General features: G+C 37.8%; 1 protein-coding gene across 1 annotated transcript in view; it reads left to right on the plus strand.

The window, feature by feature from the left end:
• CF2H8orf34 (chromosome F2 C8orf34 homolog) overlaps positions 1 to 26,091 on the plus strand; it is a 400,043-nt gene that overhangs the window by 336,375 nt on the left and 37,577 nt on the right. Inside the window, 1 exon segment of the mRNA XM_042973375.1 lies at positions 22,375 to 22,422. Coding sequence (XP_042829309.1) covers positions 22,375 to 22,422 — 48 coding nt within the window.

Below are 26,091 nucleotides of genomic sequence, written 5' to 3' on the forward strand. Positions count from 1 at the left end.
GGCTCTACCTTTGAAACTTTTAAGGGGATATGAACGTCATAGTCTAGCAATCATAGTAAAAAGTACACTTAGAAATGTTTACATAAAATGTCTACTGTTAAAAGCCAAGGTAAGGCAGATTTCTCAGAGTGACTACACTACATATGTCTATGTAATTCGGCTAGTCAGAGGATAGGCACATCAAAACTTGTTTTTAATGGTTACTTAACCTTTACCTAGTAAAAATAGTACATTAACATATTTTTCTGTATTCAGAAACTTTTTGGAAATACTTACCCTGCAGGAAACTCCTGAACCTACAAAAACTAAAAATTCTACAGCACAAGTGGAATGCGTGTTGGGGTTGCTTATTCTGATGAAATAATGTGTGTTAGTTATGTCATTATAAATATTCACATCATTTTGAATGTCTTCCTCCCAACTTGCAGCAAAGATTTCTTACCAGGCAGGCAAAAGAGATATTTCTAGAAGATAACAGGATCATTCAGGGTCACTAGCTTCAAAATTGAGCCCAAGTCCAACTCTGGAAACACTGTCATAATTTCACTGTCAAGGAGAAGTTGTATCCCAGATTCATGAGGTCTCCTGTTGAGAGTTTTTCTGACACTAAAACTATTGAATCTTCTGTAACTCCCAATGAACTCTGACCAAAGAAACAGGCATAATGGCAGTGTAAGTAATAACAGTAATAGAATAATAATTTGGCATCAGATTAAGAGTTACCTTTATATTGAAAATGTGTTATTTGCTAGTGACTGCTATATTTTCACGGGTACTATCTTATAAAAATCTTCATATTCAATAAGCATTGTTATACCAGTTCTACAGCTGTAGAAATTGCTGTCAAGAGGCTCAATAATCTCTCAAGATTACAAAACTGGGGAATAGCAGAGCAGGCTTTGACACGGGTCTGCATGGTTCCATAGCCGGTACACTTACTTCTGGTAGATAGACAGCTGCCTCCCTCTAGGTGTCCAACCACCCACTATTGCCCAAGCCAGCTGGGTACCCACAAGGAAGTATGTCCCTAACTTTGTAAGAAGTAACTGCATGCACTAAGTGCATTTGTGGCTTAAAACTAAGAGTGCCCCCAGTGTAGACAGCATGTGAGATCAATAGGCAGCCTTGCCCTTTCCATTAAACCCTCCAAAGTCCCCTGCATCAAGTACAATACCCTGACACAGAGTGTGTGCTCGCTTGAAGGAATGAGGCAGGCTGGGGGATTTTATTCTCCCTACCTTTATGGCCTATGAGAGATAGAAATACTTGGATGCTGTAGACCACTTGACAGAATTAATTCAATTAGGAGCCAATTTATTCTATTTTGAAAAGTGTAATTCTAGGGACGCCTGGGTGGCTCACTTGGTTTCATGTCAGTCCTTTGATTTCTGCTGGCAGCACGTAGCCTGTTTGGGATTCTCTCTCTCCCTCTCTCTCTCTCTCTGCCCCTCCCCCAATTGTTCTCTCTCTCTTTCTCTCTCTCTCTCTCTCTCCAAATAAATAAACTTAAGAAAAAGTGTAATTCTAGTAAATTTCTGGCTTATTATTCATGATAAATGTAGAAAATGCAGTTAGTTTTTTCTCAAGAAATTATAATGGACCCTAACTCATTCATTCATTATCATCCATATAAAATTGATTTTTCATATCAATATTCATATCAAAGTACCTAAATATTTGCTAAGCAAGAATGCCAGGCGTTATGCCAAGTAGAAGTGTGTAGTGCTGAGGTGTTGGGTATGGGTGGGAGGACCATTTTGGTTCTAAAGTGAGTCCTTATGGATAAAGAGAAGTTATCTATGCTTAATGGAAAAGAACTTTTAAAGAGTAGGAAAATTTAAATGACATTTTAGTCAAGGATCCTATACTTTTGGGGTTTTGTTCATTTTTTATGTTCAGTAACGTGTTAATTGGAAGGATAGTAAGGAATGTTAATCTAAGCAGGACTAGTATGGAAGTGAATCTACACCACACTCCAAAAAGTCTATGTAAATAAATATCCTGATCAAAATCTTGGATAACATAAATGGTGTTGATTGATATGATTCTGAATAGGACTAGTTCATTTCTCTGTGAAAATCTGGAGTTTTCACATATGGATATTTCTTCCTATAGATGAAAGAGAACTCTTACTTAGTTTAAAACAGTTGACAGGAGGCTTAATAAATGATTTACACACAGGGTGATCAGATGCGTACCAAGTATACTATTCGTGAATTGAAATAATTCCTCCTCCATAACATAAAAAAGACATCTCATCGGCACACTTGCATTTATAGTCAAAATGTGATTGTCAGAGTAGAAATGAACTTGATTTTATTTTCAAGTATTGCTGTGCAATTGATTGAAGACAAAACATTATTTATTATTATTATTATTATTATCATTTGCATTTTGATTACAACTGAGATCCTTTAAGCCATCTTCTAAAGTGAAGGTTAAACCCTATACTGTTCATAGGAAAGTTTGTAATGTCTGTGTCCCTGCACATTATCTACTATTAGCCTCTGGAGGCAGTGAGACTCAGATGCTTATTACCCAGCTCACTTTAAGAAGTTTGCAAGATTGAAAATAAAAATATCACCTGCATTGAACATTATGCTGAGTCTATGTAGAGTTTTTCCAAAATTTAAACCTAGGCCATGCTAAATCTTATATATGTTCTGAGAAGTAAAGACAATGCACATTGGATGGAACATGGACTCAGGAGTTCTATAAACCCAAGGTCAAATCTGGTGTTAGTAGTTTTTAGCTCTAAGATACAGAACAAGCAATGTGGTCTCTCTGAACTCAGTATTTTCACTCATAAAAGCAACTTTATACAATTGCAGGAAGGGTGAACTGAGATCATTTATATGTAAAGTGCTAAAAATGGTAGCTTTTGCACTTGTTCATAGTTGCTTCACATTATTGTGGGTTCTTGGGTTGAAATAGTCCAACAGGGTACCATTTGATTGGTCAGCAGATATACACAGTATGTCTACTGGGTGCCAACCATTCTGATGGCCCAGAGAACACAATGGTGCTGAGGCCCAGCCTTTGTCTTCCAGGGGCTTCCTGGAAGGGGCTCCCCTTTGCAGGGATTATGAAATGCTGTACACTTTGGCCAACCTGGGATGTGTGCTGTGATGGCAGGAGGGAGAGTCACAGAGATAAGGTGACTTGTTTTGATTTTTGTTTTTCTTTTTAAATTCCCTCTCTCTCTCTCTCTTTTTTTTTTAAAGTTTATTCATTTTTGGGAGAGAGAGAACAGAGAAGGAGCAGAGAGAAAGAGAGAGAGAATCCCAAGCAGGCTCCACTCTGACTGCAAAGAGCCTGATGCGGGCCTCGATCTCACAAACCATGAGGTCATGACCTGAGCCGAAAACAAGAATTGGACACTTAACTCACTGAGTCATCCACGCACCCCTAAATTCTCTCTCTCTTTTTCTTTATATATTTTTTAACATTTATTTATTATTGAGAGACAGAGCATGAGCAGGGGAGGGACAGAGAGAGGGGAGACACAGAATCTGAAGCAGGCTCCAGGCTCTGAGCTGTCAGCACAGAGCCCGACACGGGGCTGGAACTCACAAACTATGAGCTCATGACCTGAGCCAAAGTTGGATGCTTAATCGACTGAGCCACCCAGGCACCCCAAAATTCTCTCTTTTTTATACAAACAATAAAACTGGCTTGCTTCCCCCCCTTCCCCCATGTGGATGTATTTGTTTTTCTGTTAGCTCAGTGGTTTTGGGTAGGCCTACCCTTTGTATCACAACAGCAGATTCTCAAGCTAAATTAGAGTCAGGACAATAACACAGGATGACTCCTTTATGAAGTTGAATTCAAGCCACACTTCTTAGAGGGCCAGCAGTTGACTTGGCTGGGATTGTCAGGCTGGAATATCCTCTCCTAAAACTAGTGATATATGAACGTATTTACGTTAGTTCTGAGAAATCAGGGAGTATAGCATCATTATTAAGAACTATCTATCTTTAATTGAACTTTGCAAGTCTGTTAACTTTATTCCAAATTCAGGCAGGAAGAGTTATAAGGGGTTTGGCGGCTTGCTGTCTGCGTGGGAACCGGGGGCCTTTCAGAGCTACACTTCTTTTCAACCCCAGCAAAGATAATGTAGAGGATGCAAATTATCCTTAGACTTATTTTCTTGTACTGTTCTTATAGGCTCACCCAATTAAATGGTGGATTGTATTTAACAGATAGGCTTCCTTGCCAAATGGTCATAACTTTCCTCAAAGGTTGGAAGTTGCTCTAAACTCAGCAGTAAAGGCTATCAAGCTTAGATTTACTTTTCCTGTAACTATTCTTAGCAACATTGGCACAGCTATGACCTTGGCACAGCTATGACAATAATGATAAAAATAAAATTTAATTATTTTAGCCTTAACTATTTGCATTTCCAAGAAGAGGGCCAGAGCTTTTGAAGAAATAAATATTTAAAAATTTCTATATAGATGTACATATGTACACACATGTGCACGTGTGCACAGTGTATATTTCTTTAAACCATTCTAACCAAATTTTTGCATATGTATAACCAAATTCACATTTTTTACCCATTTTATCCATTACACATCAGTTTTGCCTGGGAAGGAAAAAACATTTAATTATTAGCCTAAAGTTAACATCTACTAAATTTACAAGAAAATACTTCACCCTTTACATATACATGTAGAAGTGAGTAAGTGGTATTTTTATTTGAATATCGGTGGAAAATGTAGAGAAATGTATCTTTGATTTTTCTGAATGCCTTTCAAGTTACCTTGTTGCTATGGTCTGAGTGTTTGTGTCCCTCTAAAATTCATGTATTAAAATCCTAATACCCAAAGTGATAACATTAGGAGAGGTGAGGACTTCGGGAGGTGGTACTTTTGGGAGATGACTGGGTTTAAACCCAGGAGTGGTTTAATACTCTTATAAAAGACCCCAAGAGAGCTCCCTTGCTCATTCCACCATGCAAAGATATAATTAGAAGTTTGCAACCCAAAAGAAGGGCCTCACCTGGCCATGCTGGCACCCTGATCTTGGACTTCCAGCCTCCAGAACTATGAGAAATAAATAGTTGTTGTTTATAAGCTACCCAGTTTATGGTATTTTGTTATAGCAGCCCAAATGAATAAAAATGTATGTAAATGCACATTTGTTTTAAGTCGTCTGAATTCTTAAATAAGATTTTAAGAAGATTGACCAATAAAGCTATTCTTAGAAAATGATTTAGTCTAGCCCTGAAATAAAATGCTATCCTGACCTTCTGGGCTTACTGCATCCATTCTTTCAGGAAACATTTATGGACCATCTTCTATTGTAAAGCATTCTCTGAAGTACTGGGAATCTAGAAATGAAAGATACACTTCTTGGCATTAAAGAACTTACAGTGTGATGGGAAGGGCAGTTGAATGAACAGACTTTGTGAGAGCAGAGAAATACTCTGACATATATACACAGAGCGTACATGGGAGGGGGCGGCATTTAATGGAGACTGTGGGGTGAAGAGTGATCAAAGAAAGCTTCCAAGAGAAGGGGGACTTTGGGTTGATGGGCTGAGTTACTGGGGAGCTTCACTACCACAGAGGGAGAGAAAAATCTATCTAAAGCCCACATGCAGTTCAGCACAGCTGGAGAATTAGATGGGGGAAAGGAAGGTGGGTAGAGTGAAGGCCATGATGTTGGAGTGCTGGGTCATAATCAAAGTGGGAAGGATTTATTGAGTGCCTAGCACCATATGTTATGGATATTACCCCTAATCTTTCAACTGAAAGCATTCTTACTCTTTCTATTCTCTCTTCACAACTAAAGAGAGACTTAGGGACTCTAAGTGATTTGACCCAAAGGCCACACGCCTAATGAATGATACACACACACAAAAAGATTCAGACCCAATCTTGTCTCCAAAGCTACGATTCTTTCTATTGATTTGGAGGCTTGGCTTCCCAGGAGTATTGAATAACGCATTTACATCCTGACTGCCTTGAGGATACACTTACCCATACTTCTTTCTCCTGGCAGAAACGAAATAATTTATCTGGACCTGGAGTTTTTGCAGCATTATTTATTAAGTTCTTATCAGAACCTAACATAAGCTTTGATGATTCACATTAAGTTTTCTTCTTTAAGTTACTTTACATATACTTGAATGAGTTCGTTATCCACAATACAGGTTTAGTGTAAATAATTTGTTGGGTTGACTCTAGAATATCAAAACCAAGAAGTAGAAAACCATAGGATAACATAATTGATAGAGAACTGGATTAGGAGTCCAGGTAGGGGCTTAAATCAACCTCACAGTTTAAGCATTCAGTTTGACAAATGAAATGGTTGATTTCATTCTCTTCTAGAAAGATCAAGACTTCAAAACCATAAGATTCAAAACCCAGCTCTACTTTGGAATTTTCTTAGTCTCAGTTTCATTATTTGTCAAATAGAGGTAATTATTTCACAGGAATATTGTAAGGATTGAGCACAGAGCTAAATGTGCTTGGTCTATAGTAGCTACTAGATAAAGGCCGTTTTCCTTACCTTTATTCAGATAACACAGTCAAAAGCAAGGCTAACTATTGAAGGTTTTTCCAGCTCATTGTCCTGAGTTAAATGCAACAGGGTTATAATTGTGGGGAAGAAAACCAGTCTGATTCTATCCCCTTACTATCCCTATGCCTCAGTTTAGATACCCAACTTGAGAACTTTAGGAAGAGATCAAATTTCTTAAGAGAAGGAAGTATAGGGGCGCCTGGGTGGCTTGGTTGGTTAAGCGTCCGACTTCGGCTCAGGTCATGATCTCACGGTCCGTGAGTTCAAGCCCCGCGTCGGGCTCTGTGCTGACAGCTCGGAGCCTGGAGCCTGTTTCAGATTCTGTGTCTCCCTCTCTCTCTGACCCTCCCCCATTCATGCTCTGTCTCCCTCTGTCTCAAAAATAAATAAACGTTAAAAAAAAAAAAATTAAAGAGAAGGAAGTATAATGCAAACTCAATGTAAGAATATTAGGCAACTTCTTCCTCAACAAAGAACCTCTACTATAGGTCACTGCCTGATCTTGCTCCCAAGATTTCAGGGAACGTCTTTCCTGAAGCTTCCTGCTCCCACCCATATTTTATTACTGCTCTAAAGCAACACCGCCTCACTTTGAGAGAAAAATCTGTCCCCATGAAACTTTCATCTATATGCCCTAATTTTGCTCTCTGAAACAAGAAAGAACTCTAATTTCCTCTCCATCTTTTAAATCTTCATCTTTAAACATCTCAATCACTGTTTCTTCTGTCCTTATGATGAAAGTGAACAACTTCTTTAGTCATCCCTTATGTAACACTCTTCTCAGACTTTTCTCCCCTTGAGTCATCTCACTACACGTGAGCACAATACTCTAAGCTGGTCAGCAATGTACAGTTCAACTATTAACAACCTGATGGAATTTATTGTGCTTTTACTAACCATGCCTGGTATTGAAATAGCTTTTCGGTAGTTTCCACTGCACTGCTATACACACCGATGTTGTCGTTACTTGAAAGCTCCCTCTTTTGTTTTTTTTTTAATATGAACTGCTACCTGGCTATGTTTTTATAATTCTGTATGTGATTTTTTAAATAACATAGAATACTTTACAATTAGTTTCATCAGGTTAGTTTAAGCTTCTTGAGAAATTTGAAAATTTGTGTTGTGTATCGTTTTATCTCACTTGCCATTGAAACTTTTCTACTCCACAAAAGTGGCCAACCTGTGTCTCCATCGCCTCCTTGGCTGGGGCATTATGCTGCACGATTGTGGGTGGTGGTCAGCCCTGAGGCTGGTGCTCAGCCAAGTGAGCGATTAAAGTCTCCCAACATGCTAATGCAAAACTCTGTGTGGCAAGTACTTTGATTAGCTTGATTTGTTGTGTCTCTGGGCTTCAAAGGGCATTCTGCAGGAGTAAAGAGAACCGTTTCCCAAGAGACTTGTGATCTTTAAAAATACTGAGGCTGCCTTCTCTTGACTTGGCTTTATTAAATTGATGTGTTTAACTAAGTGGTAGTGACCATAAGATGAGTTACATTTAACTTCTAACCTGCAGTATTGCCATGGGTTTGAGACAGGGCTAAATAGTTTGGCTCTGAAGTTCACTGTCAAAAAGTATCCAGGATTTCAGGTGTTCATCTCAATTAACGTGGAGTGTATGTAAAATTAGGCTACACATATAATTATAAGAATTATTTTTTCTCTCGAAATTTCTGGCTTTTAGATTCCCAGACCTGGCAGGAAATCTTTTTGGCTTCTCTGCTTCTGATCCTAGCTGTTTTCACAAAATGCAAACACATGCAAAAACATTGTAATAAACCTCAATGTTCAGTCCTGTTCAGTAAGACTTCAAAAGATGTTTGCTTTGAACTTGGTTCTAAAGATGGGCATACCTTCATGAGAATGGAAGATATCTTCTTACTCTCTATGATGTGGTTTGGCCCTTTTCAGGGCCCCAAAGTAAGCTTTGTTCTGTAAGGCACATTAAATTTACTTTTTAGGCTAAGAATTAACATAGAAATTTCTTCTTATAGAACATCTTGGAGCTCTACTCCCCAAAGGGGCAAGGGTTTTAGACCACAAAGGAAAAACAGTACTGCATCAAAGAGACTTGGAGCATCATCATGAGCTCCACATTCTGTGCCCTGTCTTAGATTTAATCAAGCATTTGAATTGTGGTTTGCGGCATTGTTGGGTGTTGGGTGATCCACATAAACTCTGGTATCACTTCGTAGTTTATAGAAATGTGAGACTAGGCTGAAGAGCTGTGGTACGCCCTGTAGTTAGCAGAATCTGATTGCAAAGATACGTTCTGTAAACAGGTCCTTCCACATCCTTTTTCCCTTTGTTTCCATTTTCAGTTTTATCCATCTTCCTGATAATCACAGTGCCAAGCACTCTGCCTCTCCTAGAGAGAACTGTGCCTTTGATCTTTACGCAGATAGACCATTTGAGCTGGTAAGACTGAAGGTCTCTTTTTGGTAGGTACTTTCATTGGATCTCACTCATTGTAATTTTTATATTCTACCTTTGGGTTATTTTTGTTCATCTATGTTTTAAGACCATTTTCCAATTCAGAAAATTAGTCAATTTTTAAAATATCTTTCTCTAGTTCCTATTTGAACTATATTTTCTGTGGATCCTACATAGATCTAAAACATGACCTGTCTCCCTACCTCTTGCTACTAGAATCTCCGTGATTCTGTTATTTCTGAAATATTCAGAGATAAAGTCTGTGTCTTCCTAGATTTGTAACCACACCTTCTAACTGTCTTTTGATTGTTTGGCACCTTAAGTTAAAAAGTCGTGCCTTTTATAATAATCCTCATTCATTTAATAAATATTTTGGATTGACTCTTAGATGCCAAGCCCTGCATTAAGTGCTGTAGCCAGTAAGGGACAGAAATGTCTACTGGCAGAGAGCTTCATTAGTATTCTTAGTCCAGCCCCAGGCTGTGCCCCTCTGCATGGGATGAAGAATGCCTCAGTCAAGGGGATATACCTACCTGGAGCCTGACCATGTGTGAGGTACAGGATCTTAAAATCTCCTTCCCAAATGATTTGAAGCCTGCTTCCTGAACTTTCATGGCCTTCTTCTTTTGTCCATCCCTTCCCAAGAGCTCACTTCCAGGCCTGAGGTGTGGGCAAGCAGTCGCCCTTTGGGAGGATGAAATGAGCCTCAAGATGCAGGCAGGGATATCCACACATATGCTCACAAAGCCCCTTGGGGTACAACATGGGTGGGGCAAAAAGAGAGGCAAGAGTATGGCTCTGGGGTCAGCACTGCCTTCCTCCTCTCCCTTTCTGCCAAATTATGGTGCAGAACTTGAAAGAATATAAGAATTCTGAATTTGAAGCTGACCTGCCAGGTCTGTTTGAAAGTCAGAGTTTATTTTATATAATAGCTTGTTGACAATGTGGACCTCTGACCTCTCACCTCAGGTCCTGCAAATGTTAAAGATGTGTCCAGGGAGGTATGCCTGGGTGGCTCAGTTGGTTAAGCATCTGACTCTTGATCATGATCTCACGGTTTGTGGGATCGAGCCCCATATCGGGCTTCTATTGACAACATCTGTTTGAGATTCTCTCTCTCTCCCCCTTTCTTTCTGCCCCCCCCCCCAAAATAAATAAACAAACTTAAAAAGAGTAAGAGGTGTTTAGGGAGCTGACAATGTAGTGGAGACTATGTCAGGCCAAAGCAACTGGTGTAGCAAATTCTCTAATTGTATAGAGAGTCATGGGAACACATGAGGAGGGCAACACAAATGTCGGGAAGTCCTCTTGGAACAAGGGGGCACTGAACTTAGACTTAAGAGTAGAATCTTACAGGTGAAATCAGGAAGAGGGCATGGAATGCACAAAGGAATGGCCTGAGGAGGGAAGGAGGGACAGACAGAGGGACAGGGAGACAAAGAGACAGAGACACTGACTGTAGGAGGAACTGGAGGTTACTCAGTATGACTTGAGTGTTGGGGAGGGTCTTGAATTGAAGAAGGAGAGATGGTCAGGAATAAAGTCCTGTTAAGGATGCATTCTTACTTCCCTCTCTCAATAATTTCTCTTGACTTGTGTCATTTGCTTCTTTCTAGTTCTTATGTCCCGCCTCTTAAAAGTCCCCTTTCCCTTGCCATCTGTCCACGTTGAATGCACTGCTGAAATCTGATTTGTATGGGAAGCCATTCAATAACTACCTGTCACTGAAGGTGCAAGATCCTTGTAATGAAAGTGACACCCAAATAAGACTGGATAAATGAAAAAGCAGCATCTAATTTTCCTGCATCAGGTCCCCCTTCCAGCTATATTCTTAAAGAATTAAGCATATCTCTAATTCTCCTACCTTACATAGTGTGAAGCTGGCTTTCTCTGTCTTTCATTCCCTGAAAGCCTCCTAATACTAGTACTAGTACTTATTATCCTGATAAATAATGATGACAGCCAGGCTTTCATACTTGTCTTCTCTGCTTTGCAGACATTGTTTCATGTAATCATTGTAATAGCCCATGAGGTGCTCATGGTGTTATCACCATTGACTGAAGGAGAAACCAAGACCCGGGGAAGTCATATAATTTGCCCAATGCACATGTGCATACGTGACAGAACTGGCGTATGAGCCCATAGCTGCTGGACTCTAAAGCCTGTACTCTTGCCTCTCTAGGACATCATGTTTCCCACTTTCTGACAATACATCGAATCAAAGCCAAGTCTTAGTCCAGTGACCAAGTCATATTAAGCAGAAGAAATAACTGTACATAAACACAGGTGGTGAGTTCAGACATAGTAATGGACAATTGTCTTTTCAAAACTTCAGAGTTAGTAATTGTGATACTTGGATAAACACCATCTTTATCTTCCCAAGTCACTTTTCTTATTTATTTGGAGGTCACCTCTTCTTCTTGGAAAATTGATTATGCTTCAAAATATTTCCCCCAGCCAAGTCCGAACTCTTCTAGTGGCACTGTTTATGATATCAGCTGCCAAGTTTGTGACAGGCTAGATAATGCTACTTCATACATTTTGTTTATTTCGTTTGAAACTTAATTCTACAGCTAGCATTCTCTTTGGACCACTTAAGGAATCAATTAAATAAAAGATCAGGGGCCCCTGTGTGGCTCAGACGGTTAAGCATCTGACTTCAGCTCAGGTTATGATCTCACGGTTCATGAGTTCGAGTCCCGCATCAGGCCCTGTGCTGACAGCTCAGAGCCTGAAGCCTGCTTAGGATTCTGTGTCTCCCTTGCTCTTTGCTCCTCCGCCCATGCTCTGTCTCTCTATCTCTCAAAAAAAAATGAAAAACATTAAAAATTTTTTAAAAATAAATGAAAGATCAACCCCCTTTAAGTAAATGTTTTTTTAAGTAAATATTTTAAAGCTTAAAAATACACTTTTAATGCAGGACTTCTGCCCTGGACTGCCCATATTTATTTACATTTACAAGTCAATGAAAAACAATTTTTCTTATTAAGTTTAAACTAGTCTATAGCCCTTTAATGTCTATTAAATAATGCAAGGGTGTCTGAAATGTGAAACTGGTCTTTTTTGTTGTTGAATTTAAAAATCAGAGATATATGTTAAAAGAAGCACTAAATTATTTGTGTCCATGATCTGTTAGAGAAATATGTTTCATTCAATGTTAGAGACATGTCCAGTATTGTTACTTATCTAAAAAATCAATCATTTTTTTTAAATTAAGGAAACATGGGCTGAGAACAGAAGAGACATAAAAATCTTGGTATTTCATGACCATTGGGTATCAGCTTTCCTGCATGCTCCCATCTGAGTCACAGTTCAGGAAGTTGGTCACCTTAGCCATTTAGCCATTTTGCAAAGACACGAGTTAATTTAATTTTAAAAGAATACATTGTATGTTTGGTTTAAATTATGAGACTGACATTCATATTTCACTGACCTTAGAGAATTTATACAAGTACTTTACAGATTCCAAAGTGACATCTATTGATTTTTTTAAAAGCTTAATGGAAGAAAATGTAAAGGTTTAATTATTTCAAATGGTAAAAATCAAAATTGCCAACTGACTTTTATGAGGTCAGTGCTATAATTAGATTAGTTTAAGATCGAATCAGAACAATAAGAGTGTTCTTTAACTACTTTTCTAGATATATAACCAATAATTACTTTGTTACATACACCAAAAGATTTGGATCAATGAGAGATTAGATATGTGACCATGGAGATGTAGCCAATAGTAAATAGAGCCTTGTAATACTTCACACTCATTTTTAAGAGCTGCCTTTGTACCTTACAATTATGCCTGTAACTATATAGTTTAATATTAGAAATGGCTATTTGTTTACTTTGAAACATTTTGTTTGTTACAAAATAGAATACAAATCTAGAAAATCACCCAAATCAGGGGTGCCTGGGTGGCTCAGTAAGCTAAGCACCTGGGTCTTTTGATTTCAGCTCAGGTCATGATCTCCTGGTTTGTGAGATCGAGCCCCCCAGTCGGGCATCACAATGACAGCATGAAACCTGCTTGGGATTCTTTCTCTGCTCCTCCCCTGCTTGCGCATGTACACACACTCTCTCTCTCTTTGAAAATAAATATAAAAATAAACATTAAAAAAAAAAAAGAAAATCACCCAAGTCAAATGTATGGCTTAATGACTCATTTATGGTGACAACACTACCCAGGTCAAGAAATACAATTTTGCTAGATAACCAAGAAGTCCCTCCAGTGTGCCCTGTCCCAGTCACAACCTCTGCCCCTCCCCACAAGTAACAGCTATTCTAACTTATAATCATCCTTCCATTTTGAAAGTAGAGTTATCGTTCAAATATGCCTCTGTCGACATTATTGTCAACTTTGCCAACTTTTAAAAAATCAGTCTCTTTTGATCTACAGGTTCCTCTGCCATTTCTTGCATTTTCTTACAGTTTATCTGTTGAAGAACCCTGCCATTTGACGTGTAGTTTTCTGCAATCTGAATTTTGTTAACTTCATATTCCTGGTATAATTCAACATATTCTTCAGTCTTCTTCAGTCCTTCAGTCCTTCAGTTCCTGCAAATTATCCAGAAACTGGATAAAACTCCTCTTTGGCAAAACTAGAGGGGACATGTAATATTTGGTTGTTTCTCATGTTACCATCTTAGCAGCCATTGAGGCTTAATGCCAAACTCTGTTGATTCATTGATAGTTGCAAAGTGGTGATATTTTGATTTTATGAATTATTTTGTGTTTATTTGTTAGAGTACTTTTGTTAAGAGACCCTTTCCTTCACTTACCATTTGATTAGCCAGTAATACAGTTCCCATAAGAAAGGCAGGATGCCTGCTTGATTTCTCTTCCTTCTTTACTAGTTTTCAAGATAATGAATACTTTCCCTACTATCTTCAGAAGAGAACCAATTCTTTCTTTAAACTTATTTGATATGTTTCAACCTATGGAAGTTATTTTCACTGCTAGATCTCAAATTGTCCCATCTTTGGCCTGTGAGAGCTTCAGTTTTATTTTTGGGTCACTTTGTTATGCCCCTGGTAGTCTCTGGTAGCTTCCTTGCTATTGGGTAGCACAAGATATTCCAAGCTTGTGTTTTACATAGCCTGCCCCAAATATGGAATAGGCCAGTGTTTTTTTTAAAAGGCCCTAGTTCCTTTTAGTGAGAAATGGTATTTCAAGATCACAGTCTGGACACTAGAGATAATCATTGCTACTGGGTTGGTCATTTTTTCTAGCCCCTTTGAGTGGACAGTTCATACTGACACATTCAATTCAGATTAGAAAATACCAAGACTCATTTTCAATTTTTTTTTTAATGTCAGAGAGAGAGAGTGGGAGCAGGGGAGAGGGGCAAAGGGAAAGAGAGAGAATCCTAAGCAGGCTCCACACTCAGCATGGTCTGGGTCCCATGGTCCTGGGATTACAACCTGAGCCAAAATCAAGAATCAGTCACTCAACCAACTGAGCCACCCAGGTGCCCGTATTGAATACCAAGTCTTTAGTTTAATTTTTTTATGGTTATATCTTTGTCTGCTTTTTCCTATACCCACAATTTTGATCTTCATTGAGAAAAGCGATATTAGAATTAAAATATTCCATAATCACTTATTAGTTTTAAAACATTATACGCAGAGTCTCAAGATAAAAATGCCAATGCATCTACCAATATAAATACTGAAAACTAAAAAAAAACAAAAACTGCATTTGCTTTCTCTATTCTGTCCCAATTTTTTAATAGTTGCACAGAATCCACATTGTCTGAGTATGTACCCTATGTATATACTCCCCTTTCAAACTGCCTGTGGCCTCAGGACAGGAGATTCTGTAGTCAATACCCACCATCTGTTCTTACATGTAAGCATTTTGGCTTTTTGAAGGTCATTCTCCACTAGTTAACTGGGCTCACATTTTCTTTCCTTCAGTATCTTAAATATATTAATTCATTTTCTACTGGCATAAATCGCTGCTGTTAAAATCTAATGATAATCTAAATATTTTCCCCTTATAAGTCATGTGAGCTGTTTTTCTAAATGCCCAAAGTATTTTTTTCTTTTTCTTTAAAATACAATAAATTTGCTAGAATTTGTCTTGTGGCCGTCAGTCTTTCTGGCTAATTATTGTCAGGCATGCAGTGCAATATGGAATGTATTATTATTATTTCAGGGAGGTTTCCTGGAATTATAATTTTTTGTATCTATTCTCTTCTCTTGCTTTCGTTTTCTTCTTTACAGTCTTCTATTATCCATATACTGTTGACCTTTGCACAACATAGGTGCAAACATAGGTGTGACAACATAGGTGTTTGTGACAACATAGGTGTCACAACATAGGTTTGAACTGTGTAGGGCCAGTTATATAGGGCTTTTTTTTCCCCCATAAGCACAGTACAGTACTGTAAATGTTTTTCTCTTCCTTTCCACTTTCTTAATAATGCTTTCTTTTCTCTAGCTTACTTTCTTGTAAGAATACAGCATATAATACATATCATATGTAAAATGTGTGTTAATTGACTATTTATGTTCCTGGCAAGGGTTCTGGTCAACAGTAGGCTCTTAGTAGTTAAGTTATGGGTGAGTCAAAAGTTATACATGGATTTTCAACTGGCATGAAACTGGGTTATAACCGTTAACCCCTGCAGTGTTCAAGGGTCAACTTTGTTTCCCCTTCTACTTATCTTCAACATATATCACTTTCCCTAAAATACTTAAAACAAATTCCTTTATTAATTTCTTTTTGATTAAAAAAATTTCCCTTAAAAATTGTTTTTGCCTCTTTTTTTTTTTTTAACCTTCTGGTTCTCTTAAGGTGTCGTCTTTTGTGCTTGCTTCATCTTGTGCCCCTTCTATTTTAGTCTTTACCTCTCAAAGTTTTTAAAAAACTTCTCTTTCTTTAATTCTGTATCTCTTCATATTTTTTAAAAGGCCAATTTTGGGGGCACGTGGGTGGCTCAGTCTGTTAAGTGTCCAACTCTTGATTTCGTCTCAGGTCGTGATCTCACGGTTTTGTGAGTTTGAGCCCTGCGTCGGGCTCTGCGCTGACACCATGGGGCCTGCTTGGGGTTCTCTGTCTTCCTCTCTCTGTCTGTCCCTCCCCTGCTCATGCTGTCTTGGTCTCTCTCAAAAATAAATAAACAAAATAAAATTAATTAAAAAAATAAATAATAGAAATAAAAGGCCAATTTGGAACATTTCCATTTTTCATTATTATGAAAATAATTGTTCATAGCAGTAGATTGCCAAGAAATGATTAAAATATACTTACTAATACATATTTTTCATATTTCAAGGTGGAAATTTTATTCAGTAACTACTAACAAATCCTATGATCAGCAACTTCTTCAGTAGGTTTGTTGCACAAGCATTCGATAATAATAATATCTATTCACTGATTTTAAAAGTGACTTAAGGGCCAGGCCCCTGGGTGGCTCAGTCGGTTAAGTGTCCAAATTCAGCTCAGGTCATTATCTCACAGTCCCTGAGTTTGAGCCCCATATCGGGCTCTCTGCTGTCAGTACAGAGTCCACTTTAGATCCTCTGTCTCCCTCTTTCTCTTCCCCTCCCTGGCTTGCACTCCCTTTGTCTCTCTCTCAAAAATATATAAACATTAAATTTTTTTTTGAATAAATAAAAGTGACTGAGTTCTTTTATCCCACTATTTATAAATTTTGACTTGTACAGGATCCAGAGCTATGTAAAATCTACAAATTGATTGTTTGTCTGGTTATTCATTCATTCTCTAAACATTTTGCCAGGACTTTTACCAGGACATGGGAGGCAAAAATTAATAAAAATAATTTTTGCCATCCAGCAACTTAGAGTTAAAGGGGAAAGATTGAGCAAGTAACCAGGATTATAGTAGAATGTGACAGGTGTTTTGATAAAGATATTATAGTGTCAAAGGAGCACATAGAAATTTGAGTAGTGGGGCCAGGGTAGGAAGCAGGAAAACCAATAGGTGTGGGATCAGTGGTGATACAGGCATTTACAAAATAATAATATTGCACTTTACAGTGGAAATTTTCCATACTTTTACACATTCACCATCTCATATGAAACACAACCATGTGGTTCTGTTGTCCATACTTTATGTATGAAGAAACTCTGCTTCAGAAGAAAAGTTGACTCTCCAGGATCTTACGGCTGATGGCTTGCTGTTTTGGCACATTAAACCATTTTAGAGGAATAAATGACTACTACTTTCTGCAATGATAATAGTGAAACTATTAATTATTGATATGGTAAATCAGTCAACACATCAGAAAAGACACACATAAATAGTACAATGAATAGTTCAAGGTCAAATGGAGTTTTCTAAAAATCAATTGACCAATAATATGTATCTCTATCTATTCTATAAGTCAACGTAATTAAATATCATTAACACTAGCATCCATATAGCCCCACCCTTTCATTCTGTCTCTTCTCCAATATCCACGGATAAAAGTTAGCACTCTCCCAAACAGGAAGCCTCTAATTATTAGCTTTACACTGCCCTCCTTTTTTGTTTTACGTGGGATTAAAGGAAAAAAACATTTTTTTTGCAACAGCAAAAGTTACTTTTCAGAAAATAAGAAGGAACGCTAAAATGCCTTAAGTAATTTAAAATTTAACACTATTAGTGACAATTATTAATCCCATAATTGCTGCTGCCCTTTTTCATTCTTTTAAGGTGAGTCTCTAAGGCAAGGGCATTACCATAAAGGACTTATTTAGCTTAACATGAAAAAATTGGAAGAAACATGTAAATCGTTTCCATTTTAATTTAACCGTTAGTTATGTGCTTAGGGATTGAATGTTATTTGTCCTTTGTGAGGGTACAAATTTGGCTTCTGATCATGCCTTAGATTGCTGGTTCCTAGTACAAACATAAGCTGCTTCAGGGGAACTTGAAGGCAGAGTGAATCATAACATCTTATTTCAAAATGTCACTGTTTTTTAGCTCTTAGAAATGCTAAGGCAGTAAGGATAAATGTGCTATTTTCAGAAAAGAGAGGTGTCTGTACTTCTGCATTATTGCAACATTTATTCCCAAGATCGTGGATAAGTTTTCAGAAAAATTTTAACTTAACATGAAAAGACATTGAGGTCAATTAGAAACAGCACTTGTTAATATGCATGGTCTGCAAACAAGTGTAGCCATTTATTGACAACATCAACGATTTGAAAGACTTTTGAGCTTTCCAAAAGTTCTGAGTTACAAACTACTGCACCCAGCTTTTTACAAATTGAAAATAGATCACTGCCTATTCTCTTGGACATCAGGGGTAATTGCTGCCTATAGAGTTTGCTAGAGTTTGGAAAGCTGAACTTCAATTTCTATAACATCTGCCACAAAGTCGGCAATGCTGTATAATAATGCAGTTAGAAAACACAACATATAACCATCATGTCAACAGCTATATTACAGGAAATTATAGTATAGAATTCAGAAATGATGCATGATGTTAATATCTCTATATCTAAAAATACAGTACACATTTATGTGCATAGTATAATTGGTGCTCTTCATTGAAATATTTGTGGTTTCATATATTTGCTATATTGTGTCTGGGGTCTTGCACAAAATTTTCCTTCTGCCTCGTATGAGCTCTTCTCGTTATTCAGCCCCTTTATCTGACTAATTAAGTCTTTAAGACTAAGATTAAAAATAATTTCCTCAAGTTTTAATTCCTCTACTTTGTCTTTTCGATCACATGTATACAGTGGCTCTAACAGCTTCTAGCACATGAGAGTTGTCAATACATGCTTGTTGAATAAATGGAACACTAGGAGCCCTTTCCCCGTATTTTTTTACTGTAGCACCGTGGGCTTGCCGATGTCGAGTAACATTTGTTTTATATTCTCATAACTGTTTTCTCAAGGTAAACTTTTTATGGTAGGATTTGTTCTTACTACGGTAGTTCTTTTATGTTAGGGATTGTTCACCTCTTTGTCCCCACACCTAGCACAGTATGTGGCATGCGATAAGTGCTTAATAAATACTTGTGGAATAAATAATGGGTGAAATTTTATTAGTCCCTTAGGTTCAGATATGCCTTGGCCATTCCTATCAAGCTCCCATTCTTCTATGCGTTCTTCTTAAGAGGGTGCTGTCTATGTTAGGATTATTGTTTAATTTCAGTTGAAAGGTGGGAAGAAAGAGCATTCTGGTGGAAGTAGGGGGCTCATGAAAGTTTCTTTGGAAGAAATTCATACCAGAGGCCTTAGACGTAAAAGATTTGTGAATAAGTATATTCTATGGAAAAATACAAGTCTATATGCATTTTACATAAGGATTTGTAAGAGATGAATAGAAAATACTGATTTAAATAAGACAAGCATGGAGTGCCTGGGTGGCTCAGTCGGATGACCGTCTGACTCTTGATTTTGGGTCAGGTCATGGTCTCACATTTTGTGAGTTCAAGCCCCACATCAGGCTCTGTGCTGACAGCTCCTCCTCCCCACCCCCAACCGTTTGCATGCACACTCTCTCTCTCTCTCAAAATAAATAAACACTTAAATAAGAGAAGCCTGGTATAGTGAAAGATGGTATTGAATTCAGGAGAGTGTGGGCCTAGTCCTAGCTCTGTCTCTAGTATATTCCCTTTCACTGAGAATATTTCCTTAGCTGGAAAATAACTAAAGGAGCAACAAGAACCTTCGTCTCTAATAGTCATAATCCCATGCCAAATGGTAAACTGTAATCATATCAGTCTTTATTTTCTCTTTCTCTGAGTTTATAATATATTTTATGATTCACATTTAAAACATTTTTCATCTCAAGTGTGGTTATATTAAGATTCATGATAAGTGAAACCACATTTCAGGAAATACATTTTCTTTCTTCTCTTCTCTTCTCTTCTGTTCTCTTCTGTTCTCCTTTCTCTTTTCTTCCCTTCCCTTTTCTTTTCTTTTCTTTTCTTTCCGTCTGGCATAGTTTCCACGTATTCTGCTCTTTCCCTCCTCCGCACCCCGCTGTGTGCCTTGTATCCCTTTTCTTCTCTGTTTTTCGAGCGATTTTGCATTTGGGTAATTTTTACTTACTTCCGGGTGATTATCAAAATATTATATTGTTAGAGAGACTTGATATTTAAAATGCCAGTTCTTTTAAATTTAGAAAAGGATGACTGAAGTTGACAGCTTTCTGCTTTGAAAGGGATTTTATTTCATTAGCGCCCCCAGCGGGGGGAAGGAGGAAAGGTCAGCATTTCAACAGCCCCAGGTTAGAAATGGGGAACCTGAGACTGACATATTGAATCAAGCCTCTTGATTGGTGCCATCTATTCTGACCCTAAGATCAGAGATCCTGACATTTTGCTCTTTGTTTTGTGCATTCGACCCTATGCCAGATTTGTAATGCTCTATGCAGTGTTTGTTTCCTCTGTATTTTCCTCCGGTGGTCTTTTTACTTCATGCTCCTCATTCATCAGTGCCACCAATGTCAGTGATTTATGAACGGTAGCTACAGCCAAACTCCAGTCTGTGTGGCCTTAGAAACGAATGACGTTGTGTGGGTTTCTCCTCTTCTATGGTATAGGTATTGAAAAGGACCTGACACTGTGGGAAGAAGCAAGCCTGTTCAAGAAAGCCCTGTAGCCTACACAGTGCTTTGGTTACATCTGACCATCAAGAAAACCCTCAGTCATTAGCAGGTCTTAGCATAAGACTGCAAGTGTCCAGATGAATTGGGAAAACCATTGCAGTCTAGCTCCAAGGAAACAAATAGCCTCTTCAGCGAGTGCCCGGGGGCGGCCCTGGAGCGCCTCACTGTTAGCCCTCAGATGTTCAGAGGCCGGCCAGGCAGGTCTCCAACGCTGGCCCCTCCAGAAAGCAGATCTTTACCAACTGCAGTTTGCCTCGCTATCTTCTTACCCCGGGCAACCCAGGCGAGGAAGAGCCAAATTGGAAGATCCCGCTGTATTCCCTCTCCACGAATTATCCAAATAAAGGGAGATAGTATAGCAAATCCAACTAGAAAAAGCAGTTTATCTGAAGAAAATTTCCAGCCTCCTCCATATGCTTTGAGTTAAATTCCTCACAGTTTGGGGGTTTTATATGGATTTGATTTTTCCTAATAGTTTATATTTTAGCTTAAGTAAATATAACTGTCCTATCTCTTTGGCTGTCATATCCGTTGAAAATCCCACAAGCTTGGAAGCATTTGGAAACAGTTAAACTACAGCATACTAATTTTTCACTAGTGGAAACCATGATTTGGGGGGGAAAATATTATACATCTGTGATTTCTAAGCGCTTAAGGAAACCAATACTTTATTTCTAGCTTAACTTTTGTTTTGAAATGAGCATTCTTTTTTTTTAACTCGCTCTAGCTTAATTTTTGTTTTGAAATGAACATCCTTTTTTTTTTTTAACCCGCTTAAAGTGCTTTGGAGTATACATCACAAGTTTTAAAAAATAAGGTACATTTAATTTTTTATGTTTTAAACTTTTCATTTCAGTGAGGGAAAGGAATGTCAGAGTTGAATCTGGTCCCAGCAGAGCTTTGCCCATACCTAGCCACTTGAACTTAAGCATTTCCCTGAGCCCCTCAGGCTTTAGTTTCTTTATTCATCAGATTCGCAGAGGATGTCTTGCCCTCCGGTTGTAGTGGAAAACCAATTAAATGAGATAATATATGGAGAATCTTTGAAGTGTCAAAAAGAATGTCCTCCAAAAGTTAGGAACAAATGTAAGCTTTATTCACACGTATTTAGTTATCCTTTAAACACACATGTTCTCCTAGAATTTATCATTTCATGATATCTCAGGATTTATTTCCAAATGTCTCTGGCCATGTAGTATAAAAAATAGAACTTATCCAAACTAATGAGTTGTTTGACAATTTTGACCACCAATGTTTAGATGGATTTGGGATGTATGTTTAATTTGATGTTAAATTTCTATGATTTAAATCTCAGTGATTACGAGTGCCTGATAAAGGTCTTGTGAAAAGCACAAATAATGGAGAATTTACTAATAATGTACAAGCAAGGTGAGAAAGAAAGGCTGCATATAAACACTGGGAAAAGACAGGTTAATGAGCTATACTCTCTCCATAAAATATTTTGAAGTCCATGTGTTAGATCTTCATACAGATTTATAGAATACAGAATTAGTGACCTTTTTCTTAAACTAACATATTTATAAAATTAGTAACAAAATTTTACGGATCTCATTTAGCATTCTGTCCTAAGTTTTAGTTAGCTATTCCAGGTGGTTATTCATTTATGTGACTTAAAATCCACTTAAAAGAAATATTGTTGCTTTGAAAAAATGATCTCCTTCCGAGGAGAAAGTCACCAGACTGACAACCCCAATCAGCATGGTGGGAGCATAGTAAGGATTTGGTGTTATTCCCAGGTTTCAATACTCTTCATGATTCATCTTCTATTGTTCTTTCTTTCTCCTTCCCCTGACTTTTTCAACTTCTATTCCTCTTTGCCTCTAGGGAGAAGCCTCCAGTGGAGGACAGTCACTGAAAAACTACCTGGAAGAAGTGAGTTTTAAGTTAGCTTTGTAACATAGTCTGAAATCAGTCTATCATATAGGACGAATTTCGCTTGGGTTTTCTCGATCTGCTCTACAGTTTCCAGTCTATACCCAATCACACTGGTCATGCCCACCAAAACAGGATGATAAATAATATTTCATCAAAATGTTGTTTTTTTCCTTGTTGATAGAGGGATACCTTATTTAGTCATCCTGAAAATGATGTGTACAACTGCACAGGCCTAGGGCTATCATATATTTTCACTCACAAACATTTGTTGATATCCTAAAAAATGAGAAACACGTGCACAAAATAATAAGACATGGTCATTGCTCTTATGAAAAGAACAATCTGTCCCAAACTGGTGCTCACTCCTGTGATAAATGTTCATCAAGGACATTACTTGTACAAGCCATTAAGCAAAGTGCTGTCTTGACAAATAAGATATATGGTACATTTTTGTTGGAAAACCATTTAGATGTCTGGATTTAGTTTGGAGAGATCCAAGCATGCTCTGTGTCACAGGACATGTCTTTGGACTGTCTACAAATGGTATTTGGGAACTTGCTGATAAACCCGTGGATAGAATCCACAAGACTTGATCTGAAGCCAAACCACAGTGGTCACTAAATTAGCTATCTGAATCTGTTGTAGGTGAAGGGGACCGGGAAGTAATCTGGTGATGATGTCAAAGAAGTACCAAATATTTGGTTTGAATATTGCTCCTCAGAAAGATAGAATATCTTTATCTCTAAATATTTTATTCTTGCGTGCATGCATCCATTTAAGATCCAGTTTGAGTGGCCTACCGAATGTGCCACTCAAAACTTCCTCAGAACAGTGTACCCATACTTAAACTCACACTTGCTTCCAAATACCACTCAGAGAGGAAAATGAGAGTATATAGCACCCCTTTAAGTCCCTAACATCTCTGGTTTGCAAGCTTGGAGCTGATTGAAGTTTTGCCAAAGGCACCTGGAGAAGAGATAACGAAAGGAAAAGACCAGGTTGGTTGTCTGGGTTCAGGTTAGAAAAATCAAAATATATGGTGCAAAAAATCGGAGGGTTAGAGTACCAACTTTAAATTTTAATGAATTTGATGCAGAGATTGACTAGAATACATTAAAACCATTAATATTGCCAAAGAGAGGCAGACACTATTTTCAGTGTGTACCCAAGTAGAATTTCTCTTTAGGATTCTGTGGTTGCTAAAGCTCTTGGCTCAGCATTCCCTACTTGGTGGTGGCCTACTTGGTTGGCCTGGGATGGTGGGCCACCTCTACAAGAGGGGTGCCTGATACCCTTTGTAATGTGTCCTGCACCAGTCTAGCGCTGTTGGAGGAAGAAGAAAATTGAGGTGCCAGTACAGGAAATGGGCCGCATACAAGATGATGGAACTTTAATTTGTGCAGTTCTCATGCGAGAAAAAGATCCGTATGTGCAATCTAAGCATACATGTTCTACACGATTATAAATGCTTAATGTGATAACAAGGTTGAGGATTTGTGCCATTCTGTTGGAGGTTCTGGCAGGACATTGCTTCTCAGTGTGGTCCTCTGACTAGCAACACAGACAACACCTGGGGGCTTGTAAGATATGCAAAATCACACCAGATCCAAAGAATCAAAATCTGTATTCTAACAAGATCCTCATGTGATTCGAAGCACCCTAGAGTTTGAGAAACACTGCCCTAAAGTGTTCTTTCCATGTTATTTCTAGAGAGTAACTACATACATCATGCAAACCCTTCAATTTTGTATAATACGGGTAAAGAGGAAAATTTTATTAATACATTTATGAGTTTTGTTTATTCATTTACTCTCAAGAACAATATTTTTGGTTGACTAGGGCTATAAAATCTCCCCAGCTGATGAGATCCGTTACCGATTCTCAGTTTGAATTTATAAGTATGTGTATGCCCATAAGCATTTTTTTAGGAGCTCAGTATCACATAGCTTTTTTGTGTTTTGTTTTTGTTTTGTTTTTTTTTTTGTTTTATTTTTAGAGAGAGAGAGAGAGAGGGAGAGAGAAAGAGTGCAAGCAGAGGAGAGGGACAGAGGAAGAGAGAGAGAATCCCAAGCAGGCTACATGCTCAGTGCAGAACCCAATGCGGGGTTCAATCCTAAGACCCTGGGATCATCACCTGAGCTGAAATCAAGAGTTGGACATTCAACCAACTTGTCAGCCAGGTGCTCTGACATAGTGGTTTCATCTAATATTGTTTGATATTTAGATTTAAGCTCTTTTTTAAACCAACATGTGATCATTCTTTACAATAAAACTCTAAGTGTGATCTTTAAAAAAATTTTTTTTTAATCTTTCATTTATTTTTGAGAGAGAGACAGAGTGTGAGCAGGGGAGGAGCAGAGAGAGAGGGAGACACAGAATCTGAAGCAGGCTCTAGGCCCCGAGCTGTCAGCACAGAGCGGGGCTGGAACTCACGAACTGTGAGATCATGACCTGAGCCGAAGTCGGATGCTCAACCGACTGAGCCACCCAGGTGCCCCATCTAAGTATGATCTTAATTAGCGAGCTCTTAACTTATTACTAGTTCATTTCTTTTTGCAGATATTAATTCATTTGGTGTCTAGGAAATATATATTCAAATTCTTCTCCATGGAGAGCATGTTGAGAATGTGAGCCATAAAATGATAATTTTTTTCTCTCACATCTACTCTTTTTTCACGTTTGTTCTCTTTCTGCTTCTTAGTAGAGTCACAAACGATAAGGAACAATTTTTATAAATGTTAGAAGCATTGAAGTTAAAACTGGGGTAGCAAACATTTGCTTTTATTTAGTATACACTAAAACTCAAATAAACCATAGTGTTTACATTTTTAAATATATCTAACATTTCTTGTTAAAGTTTGGACAACTTTTTGCAGATCAAAGTCTGCTCTTTTTTAAATTTAGTCTTATAATTAGACAAAATTATAACCACATGACATTAAGTCAATATTGTTTAGACCTAAATCGAACTAAAGAGACAATATGGTCTCTTCTACAAGCAAAATTAAAATGGAATTTCCATTCAACATTTTTTGTTGTTTAATATATTATTTTTCCAGAATAGGATTTGTAGTTTTGAGCAAATATAAAATGAGATATTTTTAAATAGTCTACTTTTCCTAATCTCAAAATCATTCTTATGGTCAAAATTTTTAAAGAAATTTTGTGTTCTTCACTTGTAAAACACTTGGTAACTCAGGTAGGAGTAAGAATTTCAAGTTGCAAAAATTTCAGTTTTGAAATAATACTAACAGTTATTCAAAAAATGTATAGAATTTGAAACAACTTATCAAAATCAACTGCTTCCAAAGCTTGATTGTCACACTTTTTACAGAAAAGCTAATGTGTTTAAAACATCACATTCCCCCTATGTGTTCACTCTTATGTGGATCCTGAGAAACTTAACAGGAACCCATGGGGGAGGGGAAGGAAACAAAAAAAAGAGGTTAGAGTGGGAGAGAGCCAAACATAAGAGACTCTTAAAAGCTGAGAACAAACTGAGGGCTGATGGGGGGTGGGAGGGAGGGGAGGGTGGGCGATGGGTATTGAGGAGGGCACCTGTTGGGATGAGCACTGGGTGTTGTATGGAGACCAATTTGGCAATAAATTTCATATATTTAAATAAATAAATAAATAAATAAATAAATAAATAAATAAAAATAAAAC

The sequence above is a fragment of the Panthera tigris genome, chromosome F2 (assembly GCF_018350195.1).
Source record: "Panthera tigris isolate Pti1 chromosome F2, P.tigris_Pti1_mat1.1, whole genome shotgun sequence".
Lineage (NCBI taxonomy): Eukaryota > Metazoa > Chordata > Mammalia > Carnivora > Felidae > Panthera > Panthera tigris.